At 47.3% G+C, this 14094-nt stretch overlaps 1 protein-coding gene across 1 annotated transcript in view; it reads right to left on the reverse strand.

Annotated features, from left to right (window-relative positions):
- Positions 1-7367: 7367 nt before the first annotated feature.
- Positions 7368-14094, reverse strand: part of CALN1 (calneuron 1) — a 360848-nt gene continuing 354121 nt past the window's right edge. The window contains exon 5 of the mRNA XM_077141009.1: positions 7368-8301. Coding sequence (XP_076997124.1) covers positions 8174-8301 — 128 coding nt within the window. The 3' untranslated portion in view covers positions 7368-8173. The remainder of the gene's footprint in view (positions 8302-14094) is intronic.

Genomic DNA, 14094 nt, shown 5'->3' on the forward strand with positions numbered 1-14094 from the left:
TTATCTCATTGGAATTTGCCAGAGGTTCCCTTTAATAAAGAAGCAAATGTAGCTTTATATCTAGGACATTATATTTTTATAATTTTTAAGTGCTAAATTCTTAGTGATTTCACCTCATGTTACCTCTGAGAAGATGGATAAGATGAAATATTCAAAATAGGGTACCAGATCAGAGACCCCAAAAGATTCCAGCCAAGTGGATATTCAGATTTCTGGCTTAAGCACGATCATTCGAAAGAACACACATTATCAGTTCTGTGAAGTGGAGAATATCTGAGATGCCTCATGGTGCTTGGAGATGGGAGGCCAAAGTTGTGGGCCAAATTTGGCCAGGATCTAAGCTCATTCCTTTAGTCAAGTCACTGAATTTTGTGGTATCCTCTGTTGCCTTGGCTACAGAAGGCAACGGGTATCTTTTTCAAATCACACTAAAAATTTTAAAACTCAAGTGAAAAGCTAGGAAATGTCTGAATGCTAATGTTGGGAAGAAGTTGGCAAATGGAATCTTGAAAGGATGACACCATCCTCTTGGTGTCTGCAAAGTTTTCTTAATCATACTGTCTGCGCTCCAACCAGAAGGTGGTTTATATTTCCCACCATATGCTCCATTGTCAGCTTGTTTCCCCTAATGTCAATCATTTCCCTCCAAAGTCCCACCACACACACAGACCCCCTGGATTCCTTCTCATCTGCTGCTTCTCAGAAGTGAGTGATGCCGGAGTTTCATCCGAGTAGGTCTGGGTGTCCTGTCAGGGACACAGGAATGAACTTAATGACCCACTTGCAAATCAAACTGTAGACATTGAACTGAAGCTCTTGTCAAAAGAAAAAAAAAACTTTTATTTTTTTTTTCTATTGCATAAATAATGGTAAATTAGACTCTTTTTTTTATACAGATTATATATTTACAGACAAGTTTGGCTAGAGAAAACATCTGGTAAATATGGCAGTCAGTTCCTTTATACACTAAGATAACATATTGATAATATGTACTTCATTTGATCAGGAAGTTGCATGCTGGGTTAATTTATATTAATATTTACATCTTATATAAAGGTTTTCTTTTGACTGGCCTGCTGACTCTCTCATCACTTAATGGCAGAAATCATCAACTAATACTAAATGAGAAAATGGAAAGTGAGTGAGGTAAACGGGAAGATTGGGACCCACCGTTTCAGACCTGGTGGCCCCTTGTGTGTGAACGTTCTCAGCTGTGCTCTGGGAGACTGACACCCGGCACGACAAGGTGGCAAGGATTCCAGTCTTTACTCCTGTGCTTTGAGAAGCCCCTGGTGTCTCAAGTATAAAGACCCCCGATTCTACAGTGACCCCCCCACCCCCACCCCAGCCAGCTGCCCCACCAGGCTTTCTAGGTCTGCTTTCTCTTCCGGGGCATCACCTTTGGCTAGTCCTTAGAGAAACAGCTTCTTCTTGGATTTAGAAGTCGGAAAGAAACCCCCCCCCCCCAACTAAGAAGCCATTCAGGGCACCCCGGAACCTGATTTCCAGGTAATAAGGAAAGAGCATCCTTTGTCTTCCCCTGGAGAGAGCTCGGAGATGCTGGCTTGTGCAAATTTCCACCAGGAGCTAGAAGGGTCCTTTCTTGGCCAATCTGGATCGGCGCAGGGAAGAACTGCAGGATTTACTACAAAGGCATTGACTGGGATTCCAGTCAACTTCAGGAAGAGGGAACTAGGACAGACACCCGGGGTTTTATATTGGTAGGGGGCGGAAGGGTGGGGGACATTAGTGGGTCCTACGGGGGCTTTCTTTGTGGACGTCTAAAGGACAGTTGCAGGCGGCTGGACTCTCCCACCTGTTCATCTAATGCCTGGCAATCACCATAGATTTGACTGTCTTCCTTCTGCAGTGTTAAAAACAACTACAAACCACCGGCACATACACTGGAACTGCTGTTCTGGTGGTTAAAAAAAAAAAGGAGGAAATGACCAGAAATTGTGCTCGTCATTGAGTAACTTCCAGCTAAGCGCTCTCAGATGGAGAAACAAGCATCTTTTCCTAGGATCTGGCTTGTCTCACCCTACTTATTCATCTATTCTGATTCATCTGATCTATGGTGAGGTGAGTGGATCCCCTCACACTGTAGGACAAGGACACAAAGGCCATCCTTGATGCTCCATAGAATCAGCAAGACCTTATGGAGTAAATAAGACCTCCTCTCTGCAAGACATGACACACTTGACATAAACCAATTTGCATTGTTTCATTCACAGATACTGGACACCAAAACAGATGCTTTATCACAATTGCCACTTGGGGCTTGTGTTAAAAAGAAACTGCCAGTCCATAAAGCAATTCATCAGGGAAACAGGGACCTTCTCAATAGTGGACATTTATTCTGAATTGTTTCAAACAAACAATATTGCAATGGGTAAGGCTTTTCCTGATCATCTGGTCTACCTGCCCTCTCACTTTAGAGATGAGAAACCTGAGGCCAGGGAGGGCAGCCACTCAGAGGCTCCTGAGGTCCTACCTCCTGTGCCCTTCCCAGTTGATAGTTCTGATCCTATTTCTGGTTCTCTGTTCTGCTCTCTGTGCCTCAGTTCAATAGGTCTGAGCCCAGACAGAGAGCCCTTGGAGGGGCATTTAGGGCTTGGCAGATGTTAGCATTCTGTAAGGAAAGGGTTGCTACCAGCCTCCTCTGGAAATTCACAAAGCACATCATTTGGATCAGGTTGATGGGCAGCCCTGTGACGCTCAGTCCTTGTCTGTTTCCAAAGTAGGTCAGATATACAGGGAAAACATTTAGAGACCAGCCTCTGGGGTCCTTTCAAAACTTCCATTTTCTCTTTCAGATCCAGGGATGTAGCAACATCACAGTTGAGTTTTTGTATTCCGTGGAATATTCCTTCCTAATTGCCTGCTCTTGTAGCCCACTGGAAAATTCCAGCCTCTGCATCCTTTTCATTTGGACAATAACTTCTAACAATGTGAGGAGCACTGGTTTTAAATGAGATGGATCAGGGCAATGTCCAGTATAGAGGGTGTGCTCAACTGATGAGCTACCCAAGGTTATCGCTGAGCAAGTCCTTTTCAGCTTCAGAGGACTGCCTTTGCAAAGCTGGCAAAACATGATTCCTCATGGCCAAACCAATGGAAAAAAATTAATTCTGCCTTGAAAACTTTTTGAGCATCTTTATCATGTCCTTTGAGACCATGTGAAGCCAATATTCAGAAGAAACCAAAGCTCTTACAACGACCGTGCATATCAGCGGTGAACAGAAGTTACGAAGAGAAATGCTTGACTATTTTGCATGCTTGACCTTATTCCCCCAAACAAAGCCCTGTATGGTGAGGCTACGTAACCGAGGGCAGTCCCCTGAGCGGCTTAGTTAAAGGATGTACGAAGCGAAGCTGAACAGTTCTGACATTTAAATTGTCATGGAGACGGGGTCCATAAGAGGCAGTCTAAATCCTCACCTATTTTGCCATCATTTTAAATAATTCAAATTGAAAACCCAAGCTGCTGAATGATGCTTCTTTTTCTATTTCTGATAGGTTTTTCCTTTCTGAGGGGTGTGGAGTAAAGTGGTGGTGTGGGAGGATGACTGTGGCACAGCCTTTCAGTTACTGATTCTTTGCCTCACAAGGATCACTGGAGAGGCCAACAAGAAAGTTCTGACCTGAGGTCATTTCAGACAGATGTTCTTCAGTGACAGCACTGCAGTCTTCCTGGTAATGCAACCAAAAGGCATGTACTAGAGTTCTGATGCTTTATCTCAGTGAGTCAGGTATTATCATGGCATTATAGAAAAGGAGCCCCCTCCTTGTAGTGGGCTTCTAGACACTCCCTATAGCTCAGTGGAACAGAGTGAATAACATGGTCACTATGGGCCTTTGATGGAATAGTTGGTGCAGTAAACTGACCCAGTGTAGCTCGAGATGTCTAGTTGGGAGGTGAAGAGCTCAGCAGCTTCCACTGGGAGGGGGAGCAAGAGCACATCAGAAAAAGAATTTCCTGGCAGGAAGCCACACAAGGCTGGGCCAGGCCAGCCAAGGAAGCCATCCTTGGTGTCCTGCCCTTGATCTGCTGGCCAAAATTATGGCCCCGGGGAGGCTGCTCACTAAAGGTTAAGAGTAAGGTGTGAAATTCTGATTTATGACCTGAGTCTGGACTTAAGTCTAGTAGGAGGCATTTGAAATAAAAGATAAATGTTTCTCTACCCAGTGATTAGATATATCACTTTATGATACCATGGATGGGAGGCTGGAGATGGGCACTATTGTCAAAATACGCTTCCAATCTCTTATTAGGTCCTAACCACAGGATGGTAGACCAGTTGTCATGTGAAAGTAGAGACGGGAGCAGTTATCAAGAAAGAAAACCTGTAGTGCACATATTGTTTCCTGCACATAAAAACACCTAGAAACTTTTGAAACCACTACGGTGGTAGTTGCCCAAGACCCCATGCAAACCTCTGTTCACTTAAATTCATATTTCTGGCTTCTGGGGGGAGCTTCTCAATACAGTAACAGATGCTTTTAGAGAGTAGAGCCTTAAAATTTTGTTTTTTTGCTTTCCAGATGATATTTCTGCCTTTTCATCCAGATTAAGGAGTCCTGGCTCTGGGTCCCGGGAGCTGGGGATAGGGACTGGGGTAAGGTGGATACCACAGAGCTTACAGGTAGCTCCTGTTCTCCTGAGTAAATGGAAGGACAAGTTCACACATGAGGAAAAGACAGAGAAACCACCCAGATTCTCTGTGGGTAATTTTCCTACCAGCAGGATATAGATGCAGGGAATCAGGTTGCAATCCAGCAGGCGGAACCCGAGTGTTCTTTAAGAAAGTGTTCCCTATTTTTGTGTGCCTTGGCAAACTCAGGGTGGAAGGCAAGGGTTGCCATGGTGATATCCCATGTATTTACAGATGGCTCACGTGGGAGCCACACACATTCTGGGAGTCACTGCTAATAGTTCCGATGCTGGGGCCTTTTGGGGAGTTCTATCTGCACCTAGAGTGCAGGGAGACAGCTTTTGGGGGGGGGGCAAGGGGATCAAGGTCTGCAGCCAATTGTCTCCCCAAGTCAAATGCTTTCCTGAGCATCGCTGACAGCCTGAGGGACATACAGCGAGAAAAAGCCAAGTTGGGTTTGCCAATGAACTCAGCACCCCCCACCCCCACAGGGCTGGCAGCACATGGCACTGACTCCTGAGTTCACTAGCTGGGAGGACAGAGTGGGACTGGGCAGTGCTCCTGCAGAGGGCTCCTCTGGCTGGAGCCACATGGCACACCTTGGGCATGCAGCAAAATGACCTTTTGGAGTCTTCATTGAAATCACCAATGACAATGATGCTGACTAGCCTGGGGGCCCTGATAGAACATCTGCCTGAACTCTTAGAAGTGGGGTTGTGGGTGCAGGGATCTGGGAAGTCAGTGTCTTTAACTGCCTGATAAAGAAGCCCAACACCTTGGACAGACAATCAAAGCAAAGGGGCCAGTATGCAAGTCCCATGGACAAACTCTTAGCTCCCAACATTCAAGAATGCTGGTAAGTCAAGGCTGTCTTAACACTGGGTCCTTCAGTCTCTGGGTGCCACTGTCCAGCAGGAAGTTCACTTCCAGGCCATTCAAGTGGGTTCTGTGCCTTCCTGCTTGTCCTCCCCCATGAGATGCCATCTCCTAGATTTTCTCCTGTGTAGGACAGACTTGCTTCCAGGACACCGAGAGGCAGAGGAAAGGGTCCTCTTTAGGAATGGATTCCAGGAAACACACTGTTGGTACCTCTCTGGAACTCCTTTTAATTCTCACCCTTGCCCAATGGCTATCTTCTCTCCCATCCTTTAGGATCCTAGTACCCCAGTAAGAGACAGATGAATTTGCAAAGAAGCCTTGGGAGAAGCGTTTGTGTCACACCAATCCCCTCACATGGGGTAGTGGGGCAGGGATCCTTTAAGAATCATCTCTGAAGGTCTCTACCCAGCCTAGGTAGGGTCTTGCATCCCCTTTCCCGGAGGACATGGCCTCTCGCTCAGGGCTTGGTAGAAGATGGAGAAGCAGAGCCCTGTCAATGTGTCATGCCCTCTCACTGAAGTCCGGTCAGGAGAGGCAAGCTGCTGGGGACAGAAGCTCACAACAAGTCGCCTGATGCACTGGCATTCTGCCTCTGCACCTATTCCAGTTTAGGACTCCCAACCTGAGGGGACTGTGGTGAATCAGGCAAGGGGACAGGCAGGCGAGGCGGGCAAGGAGTCAGCCCCAGTGGGGGTAGGGCAGGTTCGGGGAGGAGGGCAGGCTGCTGCCCCCTGGGTCGGCGCTTACTGCATGCCAGGCTCTTCACAGAGCGCTCCTCCCTGCGCCCTCGGTAGCTCACACTTGCTCCCTCCTCCACACTATGGCTCAAACCCTAGTTTTACTTGTGCTCATCTTGAATATTTGCACTTTCCAATAGGGGGAAAGTCCTGCAGCTGCCCCCGCGCTGGAAGTGGTCGCCGGGTAGTGCTTGCAGAGGTGAAGAGGAAGAAGAGGCCCTGGGTGTCCTTCATCTAAGAAGGCAGTTGGGAGGGGGAAGCTGAAAGGGAGGGTAGGCTGGAAGGTTCAGGAATGCAAACCGCAGCAGCAAACCTACCCAAGCTGTACTGAGAGAGCACAGATTCTGGTGCCTCAGTCCTGGGAGAACGGGGAACCTGTAGCGGGGAAAAGCTAGCAGCTTTCAGATGCACTGAAAAGAAACAGGAGCAAGACAGTTCCATTACAGAAATAAAGACCTGAGCCTGAGAAAGTACAAAGGGAAATATCACATCTAGAGGTTACCGGCATATCAGACGGTGCAAGTTGGACTGGATTTTGGTGAGATGGCATCTAGGAAAAGTCAAGGAATTACATGATTGAAATGGTGTTGAAAATGGCCCATTGGATCCAGTTCCCTTCCCCAGCGGAAGTATTCTGCAAGCAGGAGTAAACGACCTGTCACATTTGCCTAGGCTTATTAACATTTTGTTTCTCTCGCGCGAACATGAGTCAGTTGCAGAATCTGAATGTCAGTAGATGTTATGTAAAAGTACAGGAGTTGGAGCTTTTCGTCTTTCTGCTTTGGACTGTGGTTCTCTTTTTAGCTGGGGAAGGCGAGCTGACAAAGCGTTCCAATATGAGGAAAAGATGAGGCCCTTAACTTACAGAGCTCGGCTGGCCTGGAGACATGTCACCCTCCACATTCAAGGCAGTGGGGCTACCAACACCTCCTCACCCACTCTCAGCCCCTCCCCCCACATACCTCCTCCCTCCCCCAAGAAGCTGGGATGAGTGTGGAGGACAAGCTTATACCAGCAGCAAGCGATTAGGGAAGAACAATGTGGCAAATGAACAAGCCAAATAGATACGTGTCTATACGTCTATGTTATAGATATGCCTGGGCATAATGATGCTTTTTTTTTTTTTCCTTCTCTCTCTAATGGCAGCACAGGTGGCAAAGCTGGGAGGAAGGCTCTCTGCAGATTCCAAAATGCTGGTGCGCAAAGGGCTCAAGGAACAGAAAGCCAAGTGCCAACGGAAACAGAGCTGCCCAACTCTGCCCACAAGAGTCCTGTTATAAAAGGCAGTAAAAACGGAAGCAACAGGGGTGCAGCTGCAGATCGCCAGACGCTGCACCCGTTCAATGGCTTTCCCGTCACACCTCGGGGGAGGGTCTCCACTGGGTGGCCAAAGGAAGCCAGGAAGAGATGGGAAGCCCCATCTTCTGCAGCCACCCAGAAGTCAGCCTCTTGGGGCCGAGGGCGGACGCGGGTGGGAGTCAACTGCTAACCCCTGGGCTGAAACAATGGTGGGTGGAGATGGTTGCGTGGTCACGCCTCTGTCTTGCTCTCTTACGCCAACAACTTGGCTTGCGCCGCTGCCATTCCCAGATGAAAATGAAGGGTCTTTCCCGAGTTACTGACCAGTGGTCGAAGCCACAGTTCAGAGCTCCTGGTTATTTATTGCATTAGGAAACGAAAACCATCGAAGCTTTGAAGACAGCCCTTGTGTGTCCCTGCCAAGGAGATGAAGCTGATTTGCAAATTCCAGTCGCGCTGCCACCTTAGGTTCTCTCCACAAGGTCACCGTGGTGGGCGGCTGTCCATACCTGCTGGCGGGGAGGAGCGAGGTGCCCGCGGGGCATGCACATGCGCAGTGAGCTGGGGACGCGCGTGGCCGCGAGGCTACTCCATGCCGCGAGGCTACTCCATGCCGCTCCGCAGGATCTGATTGGCCGCGATCAGCATGACACTGATGATGAAGGCCATGGCGAAGGCGCAGATGAGGCTCTTCCGGACACAGGTCTGTCTGTTCTGTTTCTGGGAATGCACTGGGGGCCGACGTGGAGGGAAGGGAGGGCAAGGTGGCGTGGAGGAGAGGAGACGTGAGGGGGAGGGAGAGGTGGAGTTGGGGGAGACGTGGAGGGGAGGAAAGGAGGAGGGGAGTAGAGGTGTGGGGGGAAACGTGGAGGGAGGGAGACGTGGGGTAGGGGGAGATGTGGGGGTGGAGGGGGAAATGTGGGGTGTGGGGAGGGGTGGGGGGAGATGTGGGGTGGGGGGAGGCGTGGAGGGAAAGTGTGGGAAGAGAGAAGAGAGAGAAATCATAATGAGAGGGCGTGTAGCACTTCCTAAACAAGCCAAGAGTGAAGCAAAAGGCCGGGAGTGGACAGTTAGTGGACTGCTATCAGAAGACTGATCAGCTGGTCACAAAGGTAAGAAATGGTAAAAATTCTGTAACAAAAACCATGGCTGATGGAATGTTCAGAGTAAGTTATAAACTTCCAGAGGCAGTGTGACTTCTTGAGCAAGGACATATGTCACATTTCAAAGTGCATTTCATAAAAACATGATCGAGCCACGGTGTGTCCACCTCTGCGGGACTCCTGGCTCTCCTTTCTGAGGTTGTCCATGTGGCTAGAGGGAGGTTGGATGCTTCCCTCTACATCAGTGCCAGCCTGGAAGCAACTTACCTTTCTCAGCCTTGCTCTTAGGTGGCTGCTGGTCAAAAGGACTCTAAGCGACGTCTGGCGTTATTCCAGATACGCCATCAGTGGGTGTGTGTCAGAGCAGAGTTCCTGGGCCAGTAGCGCTCACTGAATTGGTGATGCTGAGCATGGGGCCCAGTGAGCTGTGCTCAGCAACCCTCCAGGTGATTCTGGTGTTGGCTGAGATTTGAGGAGTGAGGGCTGTGTGCTGGAGAGGATCCACTGGCCCCATGAAGTACAAACTCTCTCAGACCCTACAGGGACCGGGAGACCCTGCTGCCAGATCCTGGGACCCCCAAGGTGTGACCTTGGGGTCCTGGGGTTATGCTCTCTTAGTCCTTCTTGCTGGACCAGCTTTTGCTCCATTAGCTTTATAAGACCTATGAGAAACCATGGGTCTTAATCAAAAGGCTTAATTAGTGGGGTGCTAATATGGGCCAGAAACAGAGAAATCGAGTAATGAGAAAGCAAAGCTTGGATGAAGTGGGGCGAGTAGGAACAGGTTTCTTTTCTAAGCATTGATTCTCAGAAAGGGATCCTGAGCTCTGCTCCCATGTCAGAATTTCCTTTCCTTCTCCGTTCTCTTCCCTCTCCATACTTCCTCCCCTCCATGCCTCACATTGATCTCTAGCATGGTTTACCACTCAGGTTACTGAAGATATCCATAGTCTGGATGCAGGAAGTCACCTGTACCAGCACTCCTCCCTGTACCAGCAGTGGCAGCACCACCTGGGGTTTTTCACAAGTGCACGCATTCTCAGGCCCCACTGCAGATTTACTGCATCAGAAATTCTGCAGGGTGGAGGCCAGGAATTTGTATTTTAATAAGCTATCCAGATGATGAGGGAATTGTGGAGTCTCACCTCAACAGGGTTTCTGATTCAGTGGGTCTAAGCTGTGGTTTAAGAATCTTCTAGAGTCTGAATCAGTGGAGATCTGAGATGTGTGCTGAGGACATCGGGGGTGGGGGCACTGCAGAAGATGGTTTTATAGAGTCAGATGTTAAGAAACCCAATGACAGGCAAGAATAGTTTCAGATTAGCTTCCATTTTGAAATGGGGTTCTTCTAGTGACATTATACTCTACCTTTGCAAATAGCTTCCAGCCCAGGGAAAGTGCTTTCCTTGAGGCCAGGTTAAGGGGGGTGGGTAAGGCAGGGAATGGGGGAATACAATGCAATTTCCTTTCAAATGACCCTCAGTCTCTTTCTCCAGGGAAGAATATTGCAAGAAGAAAAGGTCAAGGCAGGGTTCACATGCTTTCAATAATTTAAGAAACGTCCAATCTCAAATATCTCTCCTTCTTGACTCTCCACTCAGTGGCTCCTCCAAACCCCTGGAAGTAAACAGGGAAGCAGGAGGAAGCTGGTGATGTTTCCAAAGACAACCCAGCTTTCTCAGAGAAGGCGCCCCATGGGCTGGTCAAGGGATTTCTAAAAACGAGATCAACCAAGAAGGTTTCTTCAGCAAACTGTAGTTCACAGACAGCCAATGTCCCTGGTGCCGTTCTTGGCTCCATCACCAATGCTTGTTGTTTCTGCCATCATTGCTTAAGTCTTGTGTCATCATCTTTAATTCTTCTGGATCCACTGGGCTTCTGTTTCCTTTTGGTTATTTAAGGTATTTGGGGTTTAGGTCTCTACTCACTAATTGTTTTTGGGACTCAAGAGTCTTGTAAGAACTGCTGGAGGAAGAAAATTTCCTTGGTGCAGAGATGGGTCTCCTCGGATGAGCGGGTTAATATAAAAAAGATGCCAACCCTCAGGAAGGAAAGGACCAAAGCACAAAATAAGATCAGGATGTGGAAGTTCCATCTCATCACACTTTCTGAGCTCTGACTAATTTATTCTGTATAGTTCTTCAGCATAAAATTGCTTCTGAAAGCAGTCATATACATTTCCATCCTGAGGGCTTATGAAGGTTTAAGGAAAAGAAAAAAAATTGTGATTGGACTGAGGGAGAAAGTTTTTGCTGAAGCCCTTTTCTGTGAAGGACACTGAGAAAACCAGGTTACAGGCAACAGGATTATCCCCCAGGAGAGTGGCTGCAACTTTGATCTAAAAATCCTTCAAAGCAGTAGGAGGGGAGAGATAAGGAAGTGTGGTGAGTCCAGGAGAGCTAACAGTTCATACTTGACGCTGTGCAAATGTGACTCTAGACCGACGTCCTATAAGTGGAGAGGAGCTTCTAGCTCACTCATTGGTCAAGGTGGCTCTGAAACAGATCATAATTGAGTCTGTAATTCAGCCTCTGTGCCTCAATGAGAACTGTCTTATGTCCAATTCCGAGGCCACCAGCTGTGCAGCAAAGTGAGAGACGTAATCTCTTTGGAATCATGATTATTCTACAGGTTAGACGTGTGACCTCAGACAAGCTGATTTCCTTAGACCTCAATCACATCATCCATAAAATGGAAGTAATAAAGACCTACTGCATTATGAGGATCATATGAAGTGTGAAGATTCTGGAATATTGTTTGTGTCTGACAAATGCTAATTCCCTTTTGTCCAGTTTTTAAAAACTCCTGATTATATGTGGAAGACCCACGTCAGAGGTTTAAGTAATGTGTTAAATGCTGTTACTGTGTCAAGCGCTGCCAGGCACTGGGTTAAGTGCCACTAAGTACTGTGTTAAGTACAATTAGGTACTGTGTCAATTGTTAGATGTATATTGTCTCCACCTACACAGTGGCATCCACACAACAACCAAGGGAACTGGGTGTGGTTATGTTCATGTGACTGTAAAGAGTCTGAGGCTCCGAGAAGTGGAGTTCAAGGTCATCTGAAAAAATGGTGGAGGTGGGATTTCAGTCCAGGTCTAATTGTAACACTGAGGTTCAAAATTCTGCAAATACTCTTCTAGATCTTCTGCTTGGCAACAGAAAGTTCAGTGACCCAAAGGAAATGTACTTCAAACACTTGGTGTGTTTGACAGCAGCTGTCCAACCTGGCACTCACCAATGTGCTGTTGATAATGATTTCAGATCTGTCTTTGGCTGTGATTTATTTATTTATTCAGGTTTGTCCATGGTTGTGATTTACGCATTGCACCATATTTTTGCATATTTCTTTATTCTCAGTATCATACAGGTCAGTCTCGGGTAAAAAGTGAGTACAGACACCTGACTTTCTCTCCTAACTGCCACATTTGGAACTCTGGACAAGTGCTACTTCTCTGGGCTCAGTTTCTCCCTCTGTAGAAGGAGCAGGTGATACTTGCAAATGAAAGCTAGCTAGAACTGCAAGTTAGTAGAGAAATGCCAGATTTCATTCTTGTATCCCTCGAGGGCTGGAGGAATGCCTGCTGGCTTTTCTCATATTCTCTGCAGCCTCTAGCACAGGGCTGAGTAAACAGCGCATGCTCCTTGACTTCTGCTTTGGTCCCTTACCTCATTAATTCATCCTGAACTGCAGCTGCACTCACCTTTCTAAAGCAGTGCCCTTTGTGCTTTAGCATCCCAGTGATACTCCTACAAAGGGTGCCCGAGGAGCATGTTTCAACTCTAAGCTCAGCCCCTGGAACCCTGCCCTCCCCTCCCCCAGCAGCCACTTGGGTCCCTGTGCAAGACTCCATGGGGCGGGGCTGGGGGGGTGGGATTCCATGCTGGGATGTCCATCTTCCCTTCCCTCTCTTTCTCCAGGATCCACACTGTACTTTTCCATGAGGCTTCTCCTGACTGGCTCCCATGGGGGGCTGCTCCTTATTTATTTATTTGAATGGATTAGTGCTAATTTTTTAAAAATGGAAATCAAATTCACCTACCATACAATTCACACTTTTGAAGTGTACAACCCAGTGGTTTTTAGTGTATTCTCAAAGCTCTGCAATCATTGTCGCCATCTAATGTCAGAATATTCCATCACTCCAAAAAAGAACCCCCATTCCCATGAGCAGTCACTTCCACCCCACCATCCCCCCAACTGCCAGCCCCTGGCAATCACTAATCTTTCTATCTCTATGGATTTACCTATTCTGGATATTTCATAGAAATGTAATTGTACAATATGTGGCCTTTTGTGTCTGGCTTCTTTTCACTCAGCATAATGTTTTCAAGGTTCAGCCCTGCTGCAGTGTGAATCAATATTTTATTCCTCTTTATAGCTGCATAATACTCCATTACATGGATGACCACATCTTCTTTATCCCTTCATCCACTGATGGACATCTGGATCGTTTCCACTTGGGGGTTATCATGAACCCTGCTGCTATGAGCATTCATGCACAAATTTTTGCATGAACATATGTTTTCATTTCTCTTGGGTACCTGTCTGGGAGTGGAATTGCCAGGTCACATGGTAACTCTATGTTTAAATTTTTGAGAAATGTGCTGCTTTTTTTTTTTTATCTTATCGAACACTAAAAATGGCTAGAGTGCCTTCTGTTGCTGGTGATCTTTTGTATCTCCCCAGTAGGTCTCGAGCTTTCTTGCTAGCACAGAACTTGCCAGCCAGTAAACCTTACCAGGAAGTATCTGGGCAGAAAATGTGAGGTGAGGAGGTTGGCTCAGGTTGGCACAGAAAACAGATTTCCTGTTTTCTTGAAAGCTTGTTGACAAGTCCCATGCATGGACAGACTTGCACCTGCCTTAGCGGGATCTGGGTTGGTAAATCTTAGGGACAGGCCATTTCTTTCCCCATCTTCTTTCATCAGTGATTCATGCTGCTCTACTTGGCAAGTGATAGGCAGTGGCCCCTAGATTTTTTCCAGGATTCAGAGTCAACATTGAATTTGCTCTGACCACATGGACAACCCTGGATATAATGGGTCCATGATCCCACTGGCTTCAGTTTTGAGGTTTGGAAACTTGTGAGGCAGAGATCCCAAAGGAAGCTAACCAGAATTCTCACAACTCTGAATCATGGGCCTTAATCCCAGACAAACACAATGGAAATTTCTGACAGAGGCTTTGGGGCTCAGTTATGATATAAAACAAAACAATGGAACACTCAGCTCAGGTGAGTCTTACAAGCCAGGTCTGCCATGTTTGGGAGCTACTGCCCTGCATTCCTTCCAAGTCTAAGATTTTATGATCCTGCGAAATTGGATATTTCCATAGTCCAAAATGGAACTAAGGGCTTCTGAAAGAGGCTTTTCTATACATGATGATATCAGAAACATCCACGCACCCCAGAAACACCTG

This window comes from Tamandua tetradactyla, chromosome 23 (genome assembly GCF_023851605.1).
Source record: "Tamandua tetradactyla isolate mTamTet1 chromosome 23, mTamTet1.pri, whole genome shotgun sequence".
Classification (NCBI taxonomy): domain Eukaryota; kingdom Metazoa; phylum Chordata; class Mammalia; order Pilosa; family Myrmecophagidae; genus Tamandua; species Tamandua tetradactyla.